This window comes from Dipodomys spectabilis, unplaced genomic scaffold (genome assembly GCF_019054845.1).
Source record: "Dipodomys spectabilis isolate Male_0828 unplaced genomic scaffold, ASM1905484v1 ptg000138l, whole genome shotgun sequence".
Classification (NCBI taxonomy): Eukaryota; Metazoa; Chordata; class Mammalia; order Rodentia; family Heteromyidae; genus Dipodomys; species Dipodomys spectabilis.
Window position 1 is genome coordinate 2,165,549 of NW_024870815.1, and position 19,464 is coordinate 2,185,012.

General features: G+C 37.2%; 1 protein-coding gene across 2 annotated transcripts in view; it reads left to right on the forward strand.

Annotated features, from left to right (window-relative positions):
• The window catches only part of Cdh6 (cadherin 6), a 132,200-nt gene that overhangs the window by 98,505 nt on the left and 14,231 nt on the right, over positions 1–19,464 (forward strand). For both annotated transcript variants that reach the window (XM_042690624.1, XM_042690623.1), the window contains exons 3-7: positions 4,477–4,771; positions 8,315–8,434; positions 10,422–10,589; positions 13,490–13,677; positions 16,038–16,291. In XM_042690624.1, the coding sequence (XP_042546558.1) occupies positions 4,477–4,771; positions 8,315–8,434; positions 10,422–10,589; positions 13,490–13,677; positions 16,038–16,291 (1,025 nt within the window). The remainder of the gene's footprint in view (positions 1–4,476; positions 4,772–8,314; positions 8,435–10,421; positions 10,590–13,489; positions 13,678–16,037; positions 16,292–19,464) is intronic.

Consider the following 19,464-nt stretch of genomic DNA (forward strand, 5'->3'; position numbering starts at 1 on the left):
CGTATCAAGCATTGTAGCCTCCTCCTTTGTTTCCCCTTCACATCCTCCCCCCACCCCCCCACCCAATCTTCCCCTCCCCCCAAAGTTGTAAAGTTCGTTTTCGACATAACGACTTGTACTTCTCATTGTTGCAATGGATCCACCTGTATCGCTAGTTAAACAATTTGTTAAAATCCAAATAATTCTTTATGTGGCATAACTTGATCTCTGACTTACTCTGTAATTTAAGATGAAAGTCAACCTGTTTGCCACCATAGTGTTTCACTCTGATTTAGATGGATTTCCCCACCTCAATCCCAGTCAGATACCATCTTTTCACCACCACTATTCACCCATGGTTGGAAAATATCTCAGATAAGAATTATTCATTTCTTACAACACCATGATACATTTGTACCTTACCCTATAAACATATTGGCTATAATTCACTGTTTTGTTTCAGGCAAACATGACATATTTTCTCTCCAAGCTCTTTGCTGGCTGTTCTAAGGACCTCCTTGTGCCATCTGTAAGCTCTTGCTTAGACTCAGTGTTTTGTCTCCGTGCGCAGAAGATTCAGCTTGGGCACTGACAAGGACCGTGAGTCAGTGGCACAGGAAATAGGAGTAACACAACACCATTACCTAGCTTCACAGACCACTATAATTCTATACAATTAATGTTGCACATTAAAATGTTTCAAAATTACATTGGGAGTTAGTACATGTGCCAGGTAAAAGGGATGCTATGTCTCCAGGGACACAGGCCAAGACACTGTCACTGACTGGTGACATACTCCAGGGGATCATGCCAGTAAATGCAAATGCCTTTATTTATTAGCCAACAGAAAAAAAAGAGACAAAAGAAAATACCAGTCTCAAAGCTCCTTTCTGACTCAGAATGAGACACAGGCATTATAGCAAAAAGAGCCACAGGTGAGATGTGACTTTTGGGGGTGAAAAGAGTGGATAATTTTTACTTGATGGTGAATCATTAAAAATGAGCCAGATGATTAAACTTAATGGAACAGCCACATTAAACTGAAATTAGTAAAAACATGCCTCAGGCAGCCTACAACCTTTTATTTGTTGTTGTTTAACTTCTGTCTTTTACAGTGGCTGTGATGAATGACATCACAAAAGAAAAAAATCCAATTAAAATCTAAGTGCTTAATAAACCCCTAATGTCTGGTTGTCGCCCCTGCTTGCACAGACACTCAAGTCTGTTTCCTCTTTTCCCCAAGAATAGACAAAAGAATTGGCCTCTAGAGAGTTCAGAAAAAAAAAAGGGAGGAAGTGGGGAGAAAATCACAGAAGGTTTCTGTTCCATGCACTCAGTCAAACCCAGATGGCATCCTTTGGGGAGAAGAGGGGAGAAGGTTAAATTGTTTCCTTATCAGACAATGCCTGAATAAAGAGATGCATTTTCCCACTAGTTTTCAAATATTGATAAATCAGAATTGGTATCTGCCACGCAATCCCTGTTCACTCCCTTTTTTGGCTTCTCCTCTGTGCCTTTATATCGTCTCTGGTGTTTGTTCTATAAGTCATCCAAATGGTCTCTCTTGACAGCAAAAAATAAGTTTCTGATTACTTTTACCTGAATAAATCTTGTGACCAGATGTGGTCTTCACCTACTAAGTGTGCAACAATTACATATTGAAAATGATGAAAGAACAGGCCAAGGAGAGTCTATAATCTAGTGGGATGCAGAATACAATAAATCATATGTAAAGACAGCACTTGCCACCAGGCAGAAGAATACTCGCTTTTGATAACAGATTTTACCTCAGAGATATCGTGTTTATAAAATTGGGTTTTCTGAGTCTTCAAAATAAAGTTTTCAAAGTCAAAATAAGAGCAAAAGCATGCTGAGAGTGAACTAAAAGCTATGGATAACGGCACTATCTAGAAAGGGGTTTTATAGTTTACAAAACAACATAGCACGCTTTTACAGAAAGTGTATGTGGCAATTAATGTGGTATTTGTATATGGTCTCTAATTAGATCTTCACAATAGCTCTACAGGCCTATGGATCTTGTTTTCCTCCTTTTACTGATAAGAATTATGGTTCAGGGAAGCTAATAGGCCATGTGGTGGTCTTATAGTTGGTGAGAGAAAGAAAATGATCATGACCCATGCTTGCTACTTGTGTGTAGTAGGCCCTGCACCTTCCCAGGTTACTGGACCATACAGCTTCCCTGGAGCAGCCATCCAAAGGGCAGAGACTTCACTTGCTTTACTCAAGAGTTAATGAAATGGCTTTTTAAAAGCACTTTTCAGTCATTAAGATCTGACAATGGAGAGTTAAACCTTCCCTGGTGACTTTTTCTGTGTCATCTGAGTTTCAACGGTTCCTTAGCACATCACATTACACAAATTACCCAGGGCCCTTGTTTTACATTTCTTATGGCGTTTGTCTCACTTCTAAGCAATTTCCTCCCTGTTCACATTTGTCTTCCATTATTTCTGCCAAATTGCTTCCAAAGCTACTAATTGTATGAATAATATTCTCATTCTCAAACTCCTCAATTAGCTGTAGCTCTGTGGCATTGGATCCAACTATCTCCAAAAGGAAAAAGTTGCACTGCATACTCTCCAAGGCATCTTCTAAGATTAGAGTTTGTAGGCAGGCCTGTCATATGAGCTGGGTGTGATGATGGAAACTATGTAAACCAGAACCTCGAGTATTTTGACTTGATCATCAAGAATCTCTCTCAGAAAACTAGTCAAGAGGCCTATCCATAAGAGTCATACCAAAAAAAAAAAAAAAAGATGCATCAAACAAGAAAGTTCCAGAAGCCTAAACAAATCAACTAGAGTTTCAACGTGCATGCAGGCATTTTCTTTAATATGTTAATAGATGGCTCCAAACAATGAGGTTGAGTACTATGTTTTTCCTGAATTTATTGAACCCCAGGACCCTTACCCTTTGTACCTTCAGTAAAAGATGGTCCATGGTAAATACTTTTACCAAGATTGGTTATATAGTTTTCTAAGTCCCTTTTTGCCCTGGGAATCTATTTTCAAACTTGTTTGTAGATACTATACAGAAACATTTCATAAATAATCAAGAGAACACATTACCAAGTGTTGGTAGCTCATACCTGTAATCCTAGCTTGGTATGAAGCCAGCCCAGGCTGGAAAAATCTTTGAGATGCTTATCTTCATTTAACTACCAAATAGCTAGAAGTGGAACTGTAGCTCAAGTGATAGAATGCCATCCTTGAGCCAAAAAAGTTTAGGGACAGATCCCAGGCCCCAGCTCCAGTACCAGCCAGAGAGAGAAAAAGAGAGAGAGAGAGAGGGAGAGAGAGATAACATAACAGGTAGTTGTTGTAACATAGTTCCTCTGCTTACATGGATGGCAGCTTTCACACTACTACCTATATGTCACTGATGTGTGTAACACAGAATTCTAAATGCTTTTACACAGCACTTTTTTTAATTTGAAGAGTATCTGAAAATCTAATTCTTTGTTGAGAGAGAAATAGAAATAGAATTAGAGAAACAACAGTAACTGAAGACTGTAGAAATGATCTTTAGGATAAGAGTATGTGGACCGTTTTTTCCAAGTTAGAAGCATCATCTTCCACTTGTACAGTATCCTAGTATTTGTTTAGTTCAACCATTGACTCAGACCTAGTTCCCTGACAAGGAATCATCAGAGTGTCTGCTTGGTCACCTTGCAGAGAGTTCACTGCTTCATCAGGCACATGTAGTTTGGATTGGCTTTACATATTAGAAGGTTTTTTTCTTATTGTCTATGGAAATCTGAATATTAAGTATCTTTTTTTAAGCTGACATTGTATGTTGTCTAGAAAGAGGGATTATACAACACTGTTCATGGTGGATCTAAGACTGCATGTTACCTGCTTTGAGCTGAAGCTCACAAGTAAATGAACATCACATCTTCCTAAAAGAAGTATCAGACTTCCCAGATACTTCCCAGAAGTATCACCAGACATCCACGATGATTGCCTAACTTGTGCCTAAATTTTTCAAGAGAAAGAATAGACCCCACATCTCTGTGATTAGAAAACCAGTCCTTCTACAATAGTCTATCACTTGAGTTATATGTATTATATGAAAAGGAGAAAGTGTGGGCAGTCTGGAAACTCTACTGAAGATCAGTAGACAAGTGTCTGTGTCCTGGAGGTCTTACTATTGCTCTGACCTTCAGCATTCCTGCTCCAGGTGACATTGATCAAGATGCATTGTCATTATAAATTGTTGAGTTGAAACCCCTTTATACACTATTCAAAGACTTTTTATTAATGACTGCTAAATTTACTGCAAAACACTGGTTGTAAAGAAGCCTGGTCATTAATAAATATGTTTTACTATGGAAGGGTTTTATAGAATAGCAAAAAGTAAAAATCTACATGTCGTAAGGGGGATTGAATGAAAATTAATACAATATGCATGGTGAAGACAGGAAGTTTACTATCACATGCTTGACCTTTATTTTCTTTAATTTTTTTTTCCCTACACCAGTTACATTCAGACCAGGATAGAGGCGATGGATCACTTAAATATATCCTTTCAGGAGATGGAGCAGGAGATCTCTTCATTATCAATGAAAACACAGGCGACATACAGGCCACCAGGAGGCTGGACAGGGAGGAAAAGCCCGTATACATCCTCCGAGCTCAGGCTATTAACAGAAGGACAGGAAGACCCGTGGAGCCTGAGTCTGAGTTCATCATCAAAATCCATGACATCAACGACAATGAGCCAATATTCACCAAGGACGTTTACACAGCCACTGTCCCGGAAATGTCTGATGTTGGTGAGTACAATGTGATTTCAACCAAGAGCTGGGTCTCCTGCAGTCTATTCACCAAATAGAGAAGCTTGAGGTAGGCACCGGGGGCTCACACCTCTAATCCTAGCTACTCAGGAAGCTGAGATCTGAGGATCATGGTTCAAAGCCAGCTGGGGTAGGAAATCTATTAGACTCTTCTTTCAGGTTAACCACCAGAAAACCGAGTGGCACTGTGGCTCGAAGTGGTAGAGTGCTAGCGTTGGGTACAAAAGCTCAAGGACGGTACTCTGTTCTCTTGGTCCACATCATTAGGCTCCAGGAAGGACCTCTCCACTGCAAAACAAAAGTCTAAATTTCAAGTCTAGTCCAAAGACTAGTGGTAGCTGCTGTAAGTAACTGTAAATTTGAAAAGAGACTCCATAAATAATTTTAATCCATAAACAATATGCAGATGGTAGAAATTCAGAGACGTTCATGATATTAATAATGTGGATTAATATTTTATGCACAATTTCACTACCAATTTTAAGTTCAGTTCGTGTGGATTTAATTGGTTTAATAGGTAAACAGGATTTAAATTAAGAAAGAAAAACTGTAGAATGTCACTCACTCTTAGAAATGTTAAGATACTACCTGGAAGACAGTGACAAATTCTCAACTATTCAAGTAAAGGGGTTATTTTTAATTCTATTTTTAATTCCAAAGGACTGAGAATGTATAATAACCTTGCTGTGAGTCTGTCAGTCAGAGATCAGGGATGTTTCCAATTCCAAGATTTGGAAAATATCCAGTCTGTGGGGAAAAAATATAAAATATTGCCATTTTTCTCGTGAAACTGTTCATCTCATTACTTGAAGTCATTTTGTTTAGCAAGGAAAATCACAAGCCGTCACGAAAGCAACCAGAGGGATTGAAATTCTTCTAAAAGGAAGGTTTGTTAGGGGGGAAAAGGCTTTTTTTCTTCCCTCTCTAGGTGGTAGAAAGCAAAAGAACTAAGGAGAGCTAACGAAGGAGAGCTAGCCTTGTTACCAGCAGCACCCAGAACAACTCTTGACCAGATATGCAGGTCATGTAGCCCACACTCTAGGGAATTACATTCACTTTTGAAGCCACTAAAGAATTAAATATGTATTTCAAATTTGGGGGATAGCTGGCAGTCACAGGTCTTGAAAAAGGAAAGGGTTTTATTTTGTTGTTTTCTTTTATTTGCATGCAGGCATAGTACTTTTGACATTCATTATTATTATGAATCAACATGGTGATATATAATGCTTTATATATGTGTGTATGCATGTGTGTGTGTGTGTGTGTGTGTGTGTGTGTGTGTAGTAGGACAGTAGCAGAGAGGTAAAAACAGACATAAATTTGAAACTATCTCCCCTAATAACCAGCAGTGTAGCCTTGGGCAAATTGCTTGATTTCTCTGATCCTGAATTCTTTGATCTCCCAGCTCTGTGTCTATAGGAAATAAATAATGAATATCTACTTCTAAGGGTTATCATGAGGATTAAATAAGAAAACAGGTACAGAGCCTTCATACAATATCTGGCAGCTAATGGGCACTTATAACAGGCAGATAATCATATTAGAAAAGCAATCAAATTTTTTATTAATGCAAATAAGAAGTTAAGTATTTGTTGACTTCTATTAGCTTTCCCTCTAAAATCTCATGATGCTCTTGTTCCCTCTCTCTTCCTGGAAAATTACAAGGGTGGATGCAGTATCCCACACATAGGCGTGCAACCTCCAATACATCCAACCCTACCACAGCACATACTGTTTGCTCCATAAATGAAATTGGTTACATTCTACAACAGCAATTTAAAAATTCTAATATCTCCTAGCTGGAACTTTCCTACCCTTTTCATGGATGGCATTCTTATGGCTTATCTGATAGGATCATCAAAAATAAGCCTTAAAGAATCTCCTCTTTTTGGTGGTCATTGCTCCCTTTGAGAATAAATAAATCCTATGAGCCTTCTCTCCATGAAATAACCATGTAAACATTTACATGAAAGTTGTCATGAAATTTCAGCATAGATAAGATACTTTGAAAGTTATTTGTGAGAATTAGCTCCAAAATAAGTATACCAGTCTAAAATGCAGAAATCTTCTTTGTATATTAATCTGGATGACAAATTCCAGATGTTTATGCTCGGCTGTTTCAATTGATTGTTTACCTGATACATCTAATTCTTTTAAAGTTTAAGGACTTTAAAACTCTTAGAATATGAATTTGTCTGTGTGTGTGTGTGTGTGTGTGTGTGTTCGCGCGTGCACGCACGCTCTCGCGTTTGCCAATACTGGTACTTGAACTCAGGACCTGGGCATGGTCCTCTAGCTCTTTCACTCAAGACTAGTGCTGTACCACTTGAGCCACAGTACCACATCCAGATTTTTGGTGGTTAGTTGGAGATCATATTTTCACAACTTCCCTGTCAGGCTGACTTCAAACCTTGATCATCAGATCTCAGCCTCCTGAGTAGCTAGGATTACGAGTGTGAATCACCACTTCCTAGCTAGCTAGATTTGTTATTTAGGCTGGAAGCTAACAGAAAACCCAACTCCCACTTGTTCAAACAGTAAAAATATTTACTATAAATATGACCTTGGGTCTAGTTATTTCTTGGTGGTTTTCCATCTTTTTCCTCTTTTACCCACAGAATGTTGTTTCTACGTTCACAAGTAGCTTCTATATTTATGACTGCACTTCATCACCTTACATATAGTCCAGGAAAAAGATCAAGCACATAGAATTTCTAACAAAATTATCAGTGCCTCCCTGACTGGACAACTTCCAAACTAATTCTGTGGACAAAGTAATAAAAGATACTGATTGAGTTAATCTTGGATCACTTAAAAAAAATTACTGCAGCAAGAATATAGTCAAAGACAATGACTACAGTTCAGTAGTAGAGCACTGACTTAGCACGCAAGAGATGCTGGGTTGGAATGCTAGCACTGCAAAAAGCATGCATTGTACTCATAAGCTGACATGCTGAATTTAATTTACAACTACTTAAAGATTATAAAATATATGAGCGGAGAGCTTGTGTTTCATGACTGTAATCCTAGCTACTCAGGAGGCCAAGATCTGCAGATCGAGGTTCAAAGCAAGCCCAGGCTGAAAATTCTGTGAAACTCTTATCCCCAATTAACCACCAAAAATATGGAAGTGGAGCCATGGCTCAAATAGTAGAGCTTCAGCCTTGAGCAAAAATACTAATGGACTTGTGCTCAGGCCCTGAGTTCAAGCCCCAGTACCCCCACAAAAATGATATATATTAAAAAAAAACAAACAAAAAAAACAGAGTACAGACAAATCTCATCCTTGAGATGCAATGCCCAGCAACATAATTATTCCCTTGCTTCTCTTCAACTTAATCCTTACAATATTTATTAATAGAATAATAATATAATCATATAATCTCTTCAGAAGGATCCAACCTAGCCTTTCTTACCATGATAGCTGTATAGAAAATTAAGATGATGCTTTCTTTTTATCTGTGTATGAAGGAACATAATGAGCCCTTCATTAGTTTTCAGTTTGTGTTTCTGTCATTCCAGGCACATTTGTTGTCCAGGTCACTGCAACAGATGCCGATGATCCAACTTATGGCAACAGTGCTAAAGTTGTCTACAGCATCCTCCAGGGACAGCCGTACTTCTCAGTTGAATCAGAAACAGGTTAGAACTCTTTCCTGGTCTTCTCTTCTATATGCTGTAATTTTAATTGACATGCTCCGCTGAGCTAGCATATTTTTTAATAAAAAACAATCAGTGTGATTGAAATTTCCTGTATTTCTCTGCCAAATACTAATGATATATTTGTAAGCATGGCATCCAAATCATTTTAATCAAGAAATCTGACAATGAATCTCTCATCTTCCGTACTTACATAGGACACGCTCAGAAAAATTACAAATTCAATTATTTTTCTTGCAGTGCAAATTGAAGCTAAAAGGCAAACTCTTTCTGAGGATTATCATGGCTGTTCACAGATATTCTGACTTCCTTTTGCAGTTACTGCAACAGATTGCATCGTTCTAGTCTGTTCTGCAGCTAAGATGTTTCCATGTGACTTAGTTGGGCAAATAAAATGGGCTGGAAGACAAGTCACTTCCACACAGAACTTTTGGAGCTGGTACGCAGTCTGCTGCATTCCTTTCCTATTGCCACAGAGGTCATGGAAACTATTGTTGAGATGGGTTACACAGCCTGAATAAATAGCAGAAGCCTACAGAGCTTCTTGCTTGCCTGTTCAGAGTAAAAGCAAAATATAACCTTCCTTTGCGATAAGTCATAGGGATTTTGTATTGACTGTTGTCACATTATTAACTAGCCTATGCTAACTGACACAGCTGACTATAGAATCGTTTTCTCAGCATCTCATTTTTCTGTATTTTCCCTACCAAAAAAAAATCATACATTTGAGATGATTTTTTGGTAGCAAAAGAGCATTTGTATTGTATGTTAAATTCTATACATGTTTTTGCTGTCATAATGAGAGTCAAATTTCCTTTTAAGACATTTTCAAACATCCTTTGGTTTGACTAGAAATCAGAATCTTTCTATGTTCTACATCCCAGTTGAAAATACAGATGTTAAAAGGTTCAGTGAACTTGGACAGAATCCCAAGGAGAAAGAAAATGTTGAGTTGAAAAGCAAAGAATATGAAAAATTAGAATAATTCTACTTCTAGGACAAAAGGCTAAGATGATCTCCTATATTTAAATAAAGAAGTTCTATTATTTGAGGAACAGCAAGCAGCTGCACTTTGAAGCCAAGACCATTGGAGTAAAATTGACCTGTTGTCTGAGGTATTCTTGTTAAAAAGGAAAAAAAAAAAAGATATTTTCAGCTTCATTAGTTGTTAAGCACTAGAATGTACAACTGGAGAGAGTTATAAAACCTCTTCCAGTGATTTTAACAGAAAGCTAATTTAAGATAAACCCTATATAGGGATTAAGCAAACTCTGAGAAATTCCTTTAAGTAATTATCCTATACCTTCCTAACAGTAGAAATAAATTTAACCTAACTTTCAAAGGTTGGCTACTGTTGGGACCAGTTGAACTACAGCTCTCCTCAGCTTTCATAAAATCCTAAATTCTCAAGGATCATACAAGACTCTAATTATCAGAAAACTGATGCCACATTTTCTTAATTTCATAATTTTGTGGATTAGAGAGTCCTCAGACTGTTCATTATTATAGGTCCATCTGAGAAACCATTAGCCAGTTCAATAATGTGGAACTCAAGAATCCATTCAAGAATGTAGGGTTTTCTTAATGACTTACTCATAACCCATCTACATGTTTTTTATCAGGTGACTATTGTAGTGTATACCCTTCTATCATGTGCCGTTAATATTTTTTCTGTCTTCATATAGCACTTAATATTTCTACTCTCTGCAGTCTGTACTATCATAAAATTTGACTCATACTTATTTTCATTCTCTTTATGTTATAAGCTTTCCGGAATGTATCTCTCTCCCCTGTGTGATTGTAATATCCTCTGTTATGAAGGCTGTACATGATCATCTTTATATCACCATGACATCTGCATCGTGGTTTGCATATTGTGGGTGACAGTCTGTGTTTGTTTGCCTAAATAAATGAGTCCATAAAGTATTTTTAATGCATCCCCTTCTACTCCTAAATGTCATCACCATAGGTATCATCAAGACAGCTTTGCTCAACATGGATCGAGAAAACAGAGAGCAGTACCAAGTGGTCATCCAGGCCAAAGACATGGGCGGCCAAATGGGCGGCCTCTCAGGAACCACTACTGTGAACATCACGCTGACTGATGTCAACGACAACCCGCCTCGATTTCCCCAGAGTAAGAACATTTAATTAAATGGGTTTCTTCAATAAGATTGTGTGAAATACTACCTTTAAGAATATGTATTTCCTGTTGCCATCATGATTGTCAAAATGGGTGGACTTAGTAAGAATTGGCACTTTTATTAAAATTATTAAAATGAGTTGAAAACACTACTTGTGCTCAGGAAGTGTGAACCTTTATGTTCCACCGTTGGGTAATTAGCTGAGCAGTTTCAGCTATGGCTGCTGTTGGAAGAGGAACGTCTTTATTTGCTTTTTGCTTATTAAAAAAGACGACCAGAGACATAAATTTGCTTGTGCAGAACATATGTATACAAGCATGCTGCTATTTGTTAGGGGAGAAAATACTTGATTTTATGTTTTGTGAACTTAATCAGGCATGTAATCTCTTTTAGAGGCTCACAAAGCTTTGTAAGGGAGGACTTATCATTTTCCTGTTCCTAAAAATATAACTCTGTCATCATAGAGTTTTCTTTATGGTTAATGGTGACACCAAAAGTCATATAAAAAATCACCAACTCTCACAACTAGGAAGTGACAGCACCAGCCCCAATATTACTTTAGTACCAAGTAATGGGGTAGACTCCTGCACAGAACCACTCAAGTAGGAACTTGTTTAAACGTCATTTTTTTCTTCAAGTAATAATACCTTTCCAACATAATTTTCTACATATATTACCTCAATTATTAAACAACGAACTCACCTTTTATTTATATATATTGCCATAGTAGCCTATGGCAATATATATAAATAAATATATATAGTTAGGTAGGTAGGTAGGTAATGGCTAAGTGCTAACTATTCAGGAAGCTGATATTTGAAGATCTCAGTTCAAAAACAACCCAAGTAGAAATTCAATTAACCAGCCAGACATAGAGCTATGGCACAAGTGGCAGAGCACTTGCTTTAAGTGAAAAAACAAAGCAAGAGTACAAAGCTATGAGTTCAGCTCCATTAGTGGCAAATGTGCATACACACACACACACACACACACACACACACACACACACACACTATTAATTAAATTTAAAAAATAAGATTGCCAGCAACTACACTATTGGCTTCCCTAGAATAGGAATTCAAGGGCCAGTAGGAAATCCTTTCATTTCTGAAGCATGTAATCAGAGCTGACTAAATAACAAAAATAGGAAGCTAACTAATATCTTCTGGTATGTAGAGTACAATAAAAAGTTTTATAAGCCCTATAATTTCCCCCTAAAATGAAAGTATTAAGCTCACCAACACCTTTCTCTAGGAAAGACCATATAAGAATTTACTAGCACTTTAGTACAAGAGGGGTTTCCCATTCATTCTTTTCTTTCCAAAGATGGTCTGAAGCTTGTAACCAAAACAGTGCACCGAAGCAAGAGAGGAGAGAATACAGAAAGGCAAAGATAGTAGGTCCTAAAATGGAAGTTGAATCCACTAGAGAAATATTTAAGTTACTTTATTATTTTCCCCAACTTGAGCCCAAAACTCAGGGAATTAAGACTTGTGTTTTAGTGGTGGCATAGTCTGTTTGGGGTTGTTTTTCCCCCCCAAAGGCCATTTGTTTAAATGATTGGCAAAATGTAATAGATGAAAATGGAATTGTGTTGTTTGGTTTTGGCTATATTTTTTTTTACTTATTTCCTAGTTTATTTTTAGTTCTAAGCATAGGCTTCCCTGTCAAATCTCAACTGAAATTCACATGTAAATCTTAAATTTTTGAATTAATCATGCAAAGATAAATATGCAAGAAAAATTTGTAAATAGATCAAATACTATCATGGAACTTAAAAGAAAGTGTTAGTCAAGAAAAACAAAATAAGAGCTTTCTAATTCTGTGGATTCCTCCATAACTCCAATTTGGCAGGTAGGTGAAGCTGTGCAGCTGGGTTAAAGGCATCCATGTGGATTTGTTCTCCAAACCGATGTCACTTAGCCCCTTCTGCTGGGATTAGCAGTGGCAGAAAGGACTTGTGTAAAAGCACCTAGTCACTGGCTGCACATTGGAATTGCAGTTAAATTCTTTTTCTGTTAGATTACATTAATAGAGGACTTGGAAACCCTCTCTTTCTTCCTCCAACATTTCAACCAACATTTCAACCATTCTCACCCTCATACCACAAACGCAGAAGCCCATGCACAGGACACAAAAAGTGCTTTCCATTTACATGTCATGAATTATAAGATACCATTTGAATAATCGGGAAAGCAAAGACATATGGAGAACAGAGCACCATTCATTGTTCAGAAGAAATCTCAGATCTCCCTCCATCCTTGGTTATATATTGAAGTATGGTTAGACAATGGTTTGTCTAACCTCTTGTGGTTTCAGGTACCCATTGTCAATCACAAAATGTCCAAAAATATTAAATAGGAGATTCCAGAAATTAACAGTTTGAAAATTTTTAATAACCGTCTATTATTATAACTGTTCTAGCTTTCATGCTTAGAATTTATTATTAATCTCTTACTGTACAAATTTACAAGTTAAACTTTATCATCAGTATCTATGTACAGGGAAAAAGAGCATATTGTATTTGCAATACTGTATCTAAACTAAATACTATATGTAACATTTAGTATATATATGTATACCTGTACATACAGATACATATATGTGTGCACGTGTATATACTATATACACATGTATATACATATATGCATATATACATGTGTATATATGCTGATTGTTATAAACTCTAAATAAAGTATACTGTGTGTGTATACACACATATGTATATATACACTTGTATATATGTGTATATACTTTATTTAGAGTTTATAACAATCAGCATTCCAGCATCCACTGGGGGTTTGGAATGAATCCTCTATGGATAGGAGGGTATAATTTATGGTAACTGAGAATGCTTAGCCTGTGTTTGATTCAAATCTCTGGTGACTGATAGGTTCATACCAATTTAAAACACCTGAGTCTTCTCCACCGGGTACACCAATTGGCAGGATCAAAGCCAGTGATGCTGATGTAGGAGAAAATGCGGAAATTGAATACAGCATCACAGATGGCGAGGGCCTGGATATGTTTGATGTCATCACAGACCAGGAAACCCAGGAAGGGATTATAACCGTCAAAAAGGTAATGATGCATCTTGACTGTCATATAAAGGGACACACTTACTTTTCTCTAGTTCTCGAGTCACCAAAGACAACTAACACCTCACATAAGCCTTCCTTCATCTTTTTATTGTTCTAATTATTTTAATGATGCTGAGATAACTTGGGAGTTAGCTCTTAGGGATCTAAAACTAATTTTATGTATTCTTTCATTCTATACTTATGATAAATTTTATTAAGTCTCTGCAGTAAATAAATAATATAAACAGATGGTGTACATAAAAAATAAGGAAGTGATAACATTAAGCAGACAGAGGGGAGGGGCCCACATGGACAAGAGTGGTCTCTCCTTTCATGGAACTGCTAGGTAATAGCTGGCAGAAGTCAGTTAGGAACCAAACAAACAAAATGGGTAACAAGCTGGGAAACATGCGTTAAAGGAGAAGAGGCTAGAGTCTGGGCAGTGGTTGACTCACTCCGTAATCCTAGCAACTCAGGAAGCTGAGATCTGAGGACCATGGTTCAAAGCCAGCCCAGGTAGGAGAGTCCATGAGACTCTTATCTCCAATAAACTACCAGAAAACGGGAAGTGGTGCTAAGGCTCAAGTGGTACAGCACTAGCCTTGAGTTGAAGAGCTCAGGGACAGCATCCAGGCCCAGAGTTCAAGGCCCATGACCAACAAAAGAGAGAGAAAGAGAGAGAGAGAGAGAGAGGATACAAGAGCTGGGCAACATGACTTAGACACAGTAGATACACAATGGGTACAAATTTAATATATGCAATACAAATTTGTTACAACTCCTTTAAGAATTTATGGAACTCAATGATAATAAATCTTTTAGATTCTAATTTTCTTGATTTTTCACCTGTGTACTTCTGTATTATTTTACATCCCTAAATTGTCTAGCACTACAGAACAGCATCCAAAAGTGTAGCATTCAAACCAAGGAAATTAAGCCAGGTGCTGTGGCTCGTACTTGTATCCCTAGCTATGCAGGAGGCTGAAATCTGAGGATCACTGTTTGAAGCCAGCCTGGACAGGAAAGTCCATGAGATTCTTATCTCCAAAGTGGAGTTATAGCCCAAGTGGTAGTATACTAGCTTTGAGGAAAAAAAAAAAAAAAACACACAAAGGACAGAGCCCAGGCTCTGTCAAACCACAGTACCAACCCAATTTATTTTTAATTTTAAAACTTTAAAATCTTATATGCCTGAAGGCTAAAAACATTTTAGTGATTTGTCTTATATCCTGCAGAGAGTAATAATTTCTGCTTCCTACACATACTATTTTATGCTAGTAAATATAAACACAGGTGGATGCAAATAACAAAAACTTTTTTTCCTCTTAAAACCATGTCTTAATACCTAGAACTACAATAAACCATGCTTCAGTGGCTCTCAGACCAATGTTTTATACCATAATATAATTAAGAAACCCATTAGTGTGCATTAACCTTTTTAATTTTCATGGTGCCTTATCAGATTTGAACTGAAATTTTGCCTAGCCAACTAAATCTCATTCACTAACATCTTGATTAATTGTGTTTCTACGGAGCCTCATCCTGTTAGCATCTAAAAGTCAGAAAGAAAAAAAAACTTTGCCTTCACTGTGACTCCAAAAGGAAAAAAAGGTTCTTCTTAAAGTTCTTTGACAACAATAATCATTTCATTCTTGGGTAAATAATTACTTCCCAGTTCTTATCAGGATATTGTTTGTAATATTTGGGTAACTCATGCAAAACAAATGCCATCTATTTTGTCTGCTTGAGGAAGAGAGAAGCATGGTTCAAACCTGTGATTCTCAACTCCAGCTGCACCTTAGATCAGTGGAGAAGGTGCTTATACATGTAGCTGACTTCTCCCAGTCTAGGTATTTAGTTTAATATCCAAATCTGGGGCACCAGGCATTTGCAAATTTTGAACACTCAGCAAGTGAAATGAAAGCCAGATGTGAGAATATCTACAGACTAATGCACTACATATCTCTGGTTGACTCCTGGTGACCCCTCTATTTAAATATAGGAAAGCATTTTAAGGGACAGCGATTAGCCATGACAGATTTCTACTCCCAGATTCCCTCCGTGATGCTAATACCCCCGGCACTTTCAATCAACAGCAGACATAGTTTCAGCCCACATTGACATTAGAGTTGAGTGGTATCAGAACTCTTTCACGGCTAAGGTAATAGTTTCTCTCTTAATGGCCTAGGCTGTGGGAAGAAAATTAATTATACCTTATCTTTGCTGCCTCTGCCCAATATCACACTAAGGCATAGTGATTTCTCTAAGCGTATTCATCTATCAGAGACTTGTACTTAAAATGGTTCCTATCTTGGCTTTCTATGTCCTGGCTGCTTTCAACATATCCCTTTTTCTCCAAAGCTCTTGGACTTTGAAAAGAAGAAAGTGTATACCCTGAAGGTGGAAGCTTCCAATCCCCATGTGGAACCGCGATTTCTCTACCTGGGTCCATTCAAAGATTCAGCCACAGTGAGAATCGTGGTGGAGGATGTGGATGAACCTCCTGTCTTCAGCAAACTGGCCTACGTCCTACAGATAAGAGAAGACGCTCAGATAAACACCACAGTTGGCTCAGTCACAGCTCAAGATCCAGACGCGGCCAGGAATCCCGTCAAGTAAGCACATTTCTTCAATCACATCTATTTCCTAAATCCGAGGATTTCTATTCAAATAACAAACTATGTGTGAATTTTAAAAAGACAGTTGTGTTTTCCTGAAAACCCATACCTTTAATCTTCTAGTTCACTGCATAAATACTATGTTAGCAGCAGCCTAAATCTAATATATACAAAATTGGAAAGAAAAAAATGTTAATAATAGTAACTTGAAGAGTTTGCTGCTTATATACAAGTCTCATAAAGTGATGGAACTGAATGACCCTTGGCATTTTTTTTTTAAATTAAGATGTTTTTTATTTGCTAAGGTTTAAGATCTGTCAACATGTAGACTGGAGAAACAAACAAACCAGGCACTAGGCTTGAGGGCCTGCTTTTCAAGTGTGGGCAGAACCTGATCATGGAACACTTAGAGGTAGAATTATGCTTCATTTGAATGCATAATTTGTCCTCTTGCAGATGTAAATAAAGAACATTTCATGATCTATGTCTGTGGAATCATGGGGAAATTAATAGAGCAGAATTCAAATTAATGCTATGTAAACAAGCTGTTTTCTATGTATTTTGCTGACACTTTCGCAATAAGTCATGCTGTAAGAAAGCTTCATTGCTCTTGGAGATCCCTGACAGCTTGAAAATTCTAGAATCTCGTGAAAATCTTGAAGCCTGTAGCCAGCAGCTTAATTAATGAGGAGAATATTAAACAGAAAGCCATTGCATCCATTATCCCCCGTTAATAAAGTAAGCAGAGTGCAAAGCTATAGGAATTCATGACAGTGAGTCCACAAGTATGCTCTGATCAGGGTTCCCTCTGTGTGCAGAAATGTCCTAGCCACCAGGGAATAACCCAGAAAACTAATAGTGAGTCTTGATTCCTAAGAGATTACAGATAGAAAGAAACAGCATAAATATGTAACATATCAAGTGAAAATAAATGCTACACCGAGAATGAAATAAAAACTAAAGCAGAGGATGGAAACAAAGACCAAGTGAGGAACTATTGTAGACACTATGATCAGGCCCGGCCTTCTTAACAGGAGTTATTCAAGTAAATGTCTAAACAGAAAGGAGTGCACTATGCAAATACCTGGGGGAGGACCCTCCAGAAGGGGAGAAGCCACAGAAGGTATGGTATTAGAGCTGGTTTGGCATGTTGATAGAGTAGCAAGGAGACATGTACAGCTAGAAGAGAGAGGATGACTGGGGAAAGTCCAGCAGGAAGGTTGGCAGGTGAGGTGAACATGGGCAGGCCCTGCAGGGCTTTGTGATAAAGACATAAAAAAATCTGGATTTTATTTTCATGGAGGAGAAAAGCCATGGGGAAGCTTTGAGTAGAAGAAAAGTTACCAAATCCAAAACTTCATTTCAAAAGCATCGCTCTTAGCCACGCCAAAATCAAAGGATATAATTGCAGAGAAAAGGCAGAGAATGGAAGGCAATTGTTTTCTAACTGTGGTCCCTTTGTGCAAATCAAACATGATCATATCATAGGTAAAACACACAGAAATGCCTGACTTACTTTCGAGGAGGCAAGCAGAACTTTCTCAAGGAATATCTAAATGTCACCTTGAACTACACAATGCCAACTCAAATAGCCACATTAAGTTCCGTGGATTGTGTGTTTCCACATCTACATTTATTGTTATTAATGAAGGAAAATAAATGATGGCTTTCACCGACACAGCACAAATCATTTAAGTACAAACCATTCTCTCACTTGGAGTTGTTCTAACCGCATGTAGAAAAAAAGTCTTAGCCAGCCAGTGTCAAGTCCAATTTAAAATCATTAATGCCAGAAGTTTACAAATAATGAGCTTCAGTTAACTCCCTAATAGGTCAACACGTTTTTAAGAGAATATGTCTCGCGAAAATGCAGGGCTATACACTTCGATGTCTATGTTGCTTTTTACACTAAATACTATTTTACCCACCGTGTCTTATGTTTTATAAGTAGTTAACTGGTCACACTGGGATGGTTGTTAGTTAATTTTAAGGTTTCTTCATTGTCAGTCTTCCATTGGTACATATGGATTTGATATATAGACATAGATTTAAGACTAGAAATATGCATCAAAATATTGGAATATAATATAAGTTCCAGTGATTCTTTTATGAAATAAACATAAATCATTCTCTCTCTCCCTCTCTCTATATATGCATACATATATAGTCATATATATGTCTAGCCTTGGCTAGACATAAATATTGAGTAACAAGGGGTTAAACATTATGTTAGGTGAATAATTAATTAAGAGAATTCTTCCCCAAGCATTGATTTATCATGCAGTCACAATAGCTTTAATCACATAAATAATTTCCTTCCAGTAACTTTATCATAAACACCTTTTTGTATCCATGAGGTGGTCCTCTGTCCCTATAAAAAACCTACTAGGAAAAATAATTACATGCAAGTACATCTTCCCAACTCACAAATATTTCTGACCTGAGGACACATGAGAAGACATTATTTAATCACAGAATACAATTTGGTCCTCATGGGGGAAAAAAAGAACTTTCCAGAAAAATGATCTGCTGTTATCACAGTGGGATTGATTACCCTGTTTCCTATTAGTGAGGAATGCAATTAATGTTATTCAAGATAAATACTCTTGATGTAAATTGAAATTACTTTAGCAAAAACAACAACAAGAAGAAAATGAGACTTTGTGTAAGCATCACTCCTAAACAGTATGGGCATTTTAGATTTTCTATTAATTTTTAATCTCTCAATTAAGAAAAGGCAATATAAATTTTGGTATTTCTTAAATAGTTAATCTTCCTTCTTTAAAATTTAAAGCAGCCTTCAACTAAAACTTCCTCATTGCTTAACCTTTATTTCAAGGCTTAATGGGAAATCATGATTACTTAAACCTATACCAGGTGGCAGAGAAAGGACAGACAGAAAAGATTACTGCTATATAAACTGTAACAGCTCTTAGAGGAACTGGACAGCACTTCTTCAGTTTAGCATTACTCAAGAGTAGAAAAGAACATACATAAATAATTATTCAATTTCTCATAAAGTCTATGATTACTGAGATTTCCTTTTTAGTAATCAACTATGTGTTAAAAAAACTTATCGGGGGCCAGGTACCAGTGGCTCATGTCTGTCATCCTAGCTACTCAGGAGGCTGAGATCTAGGGATCACAGTTCAAAGCCAGACCAGGCAGGA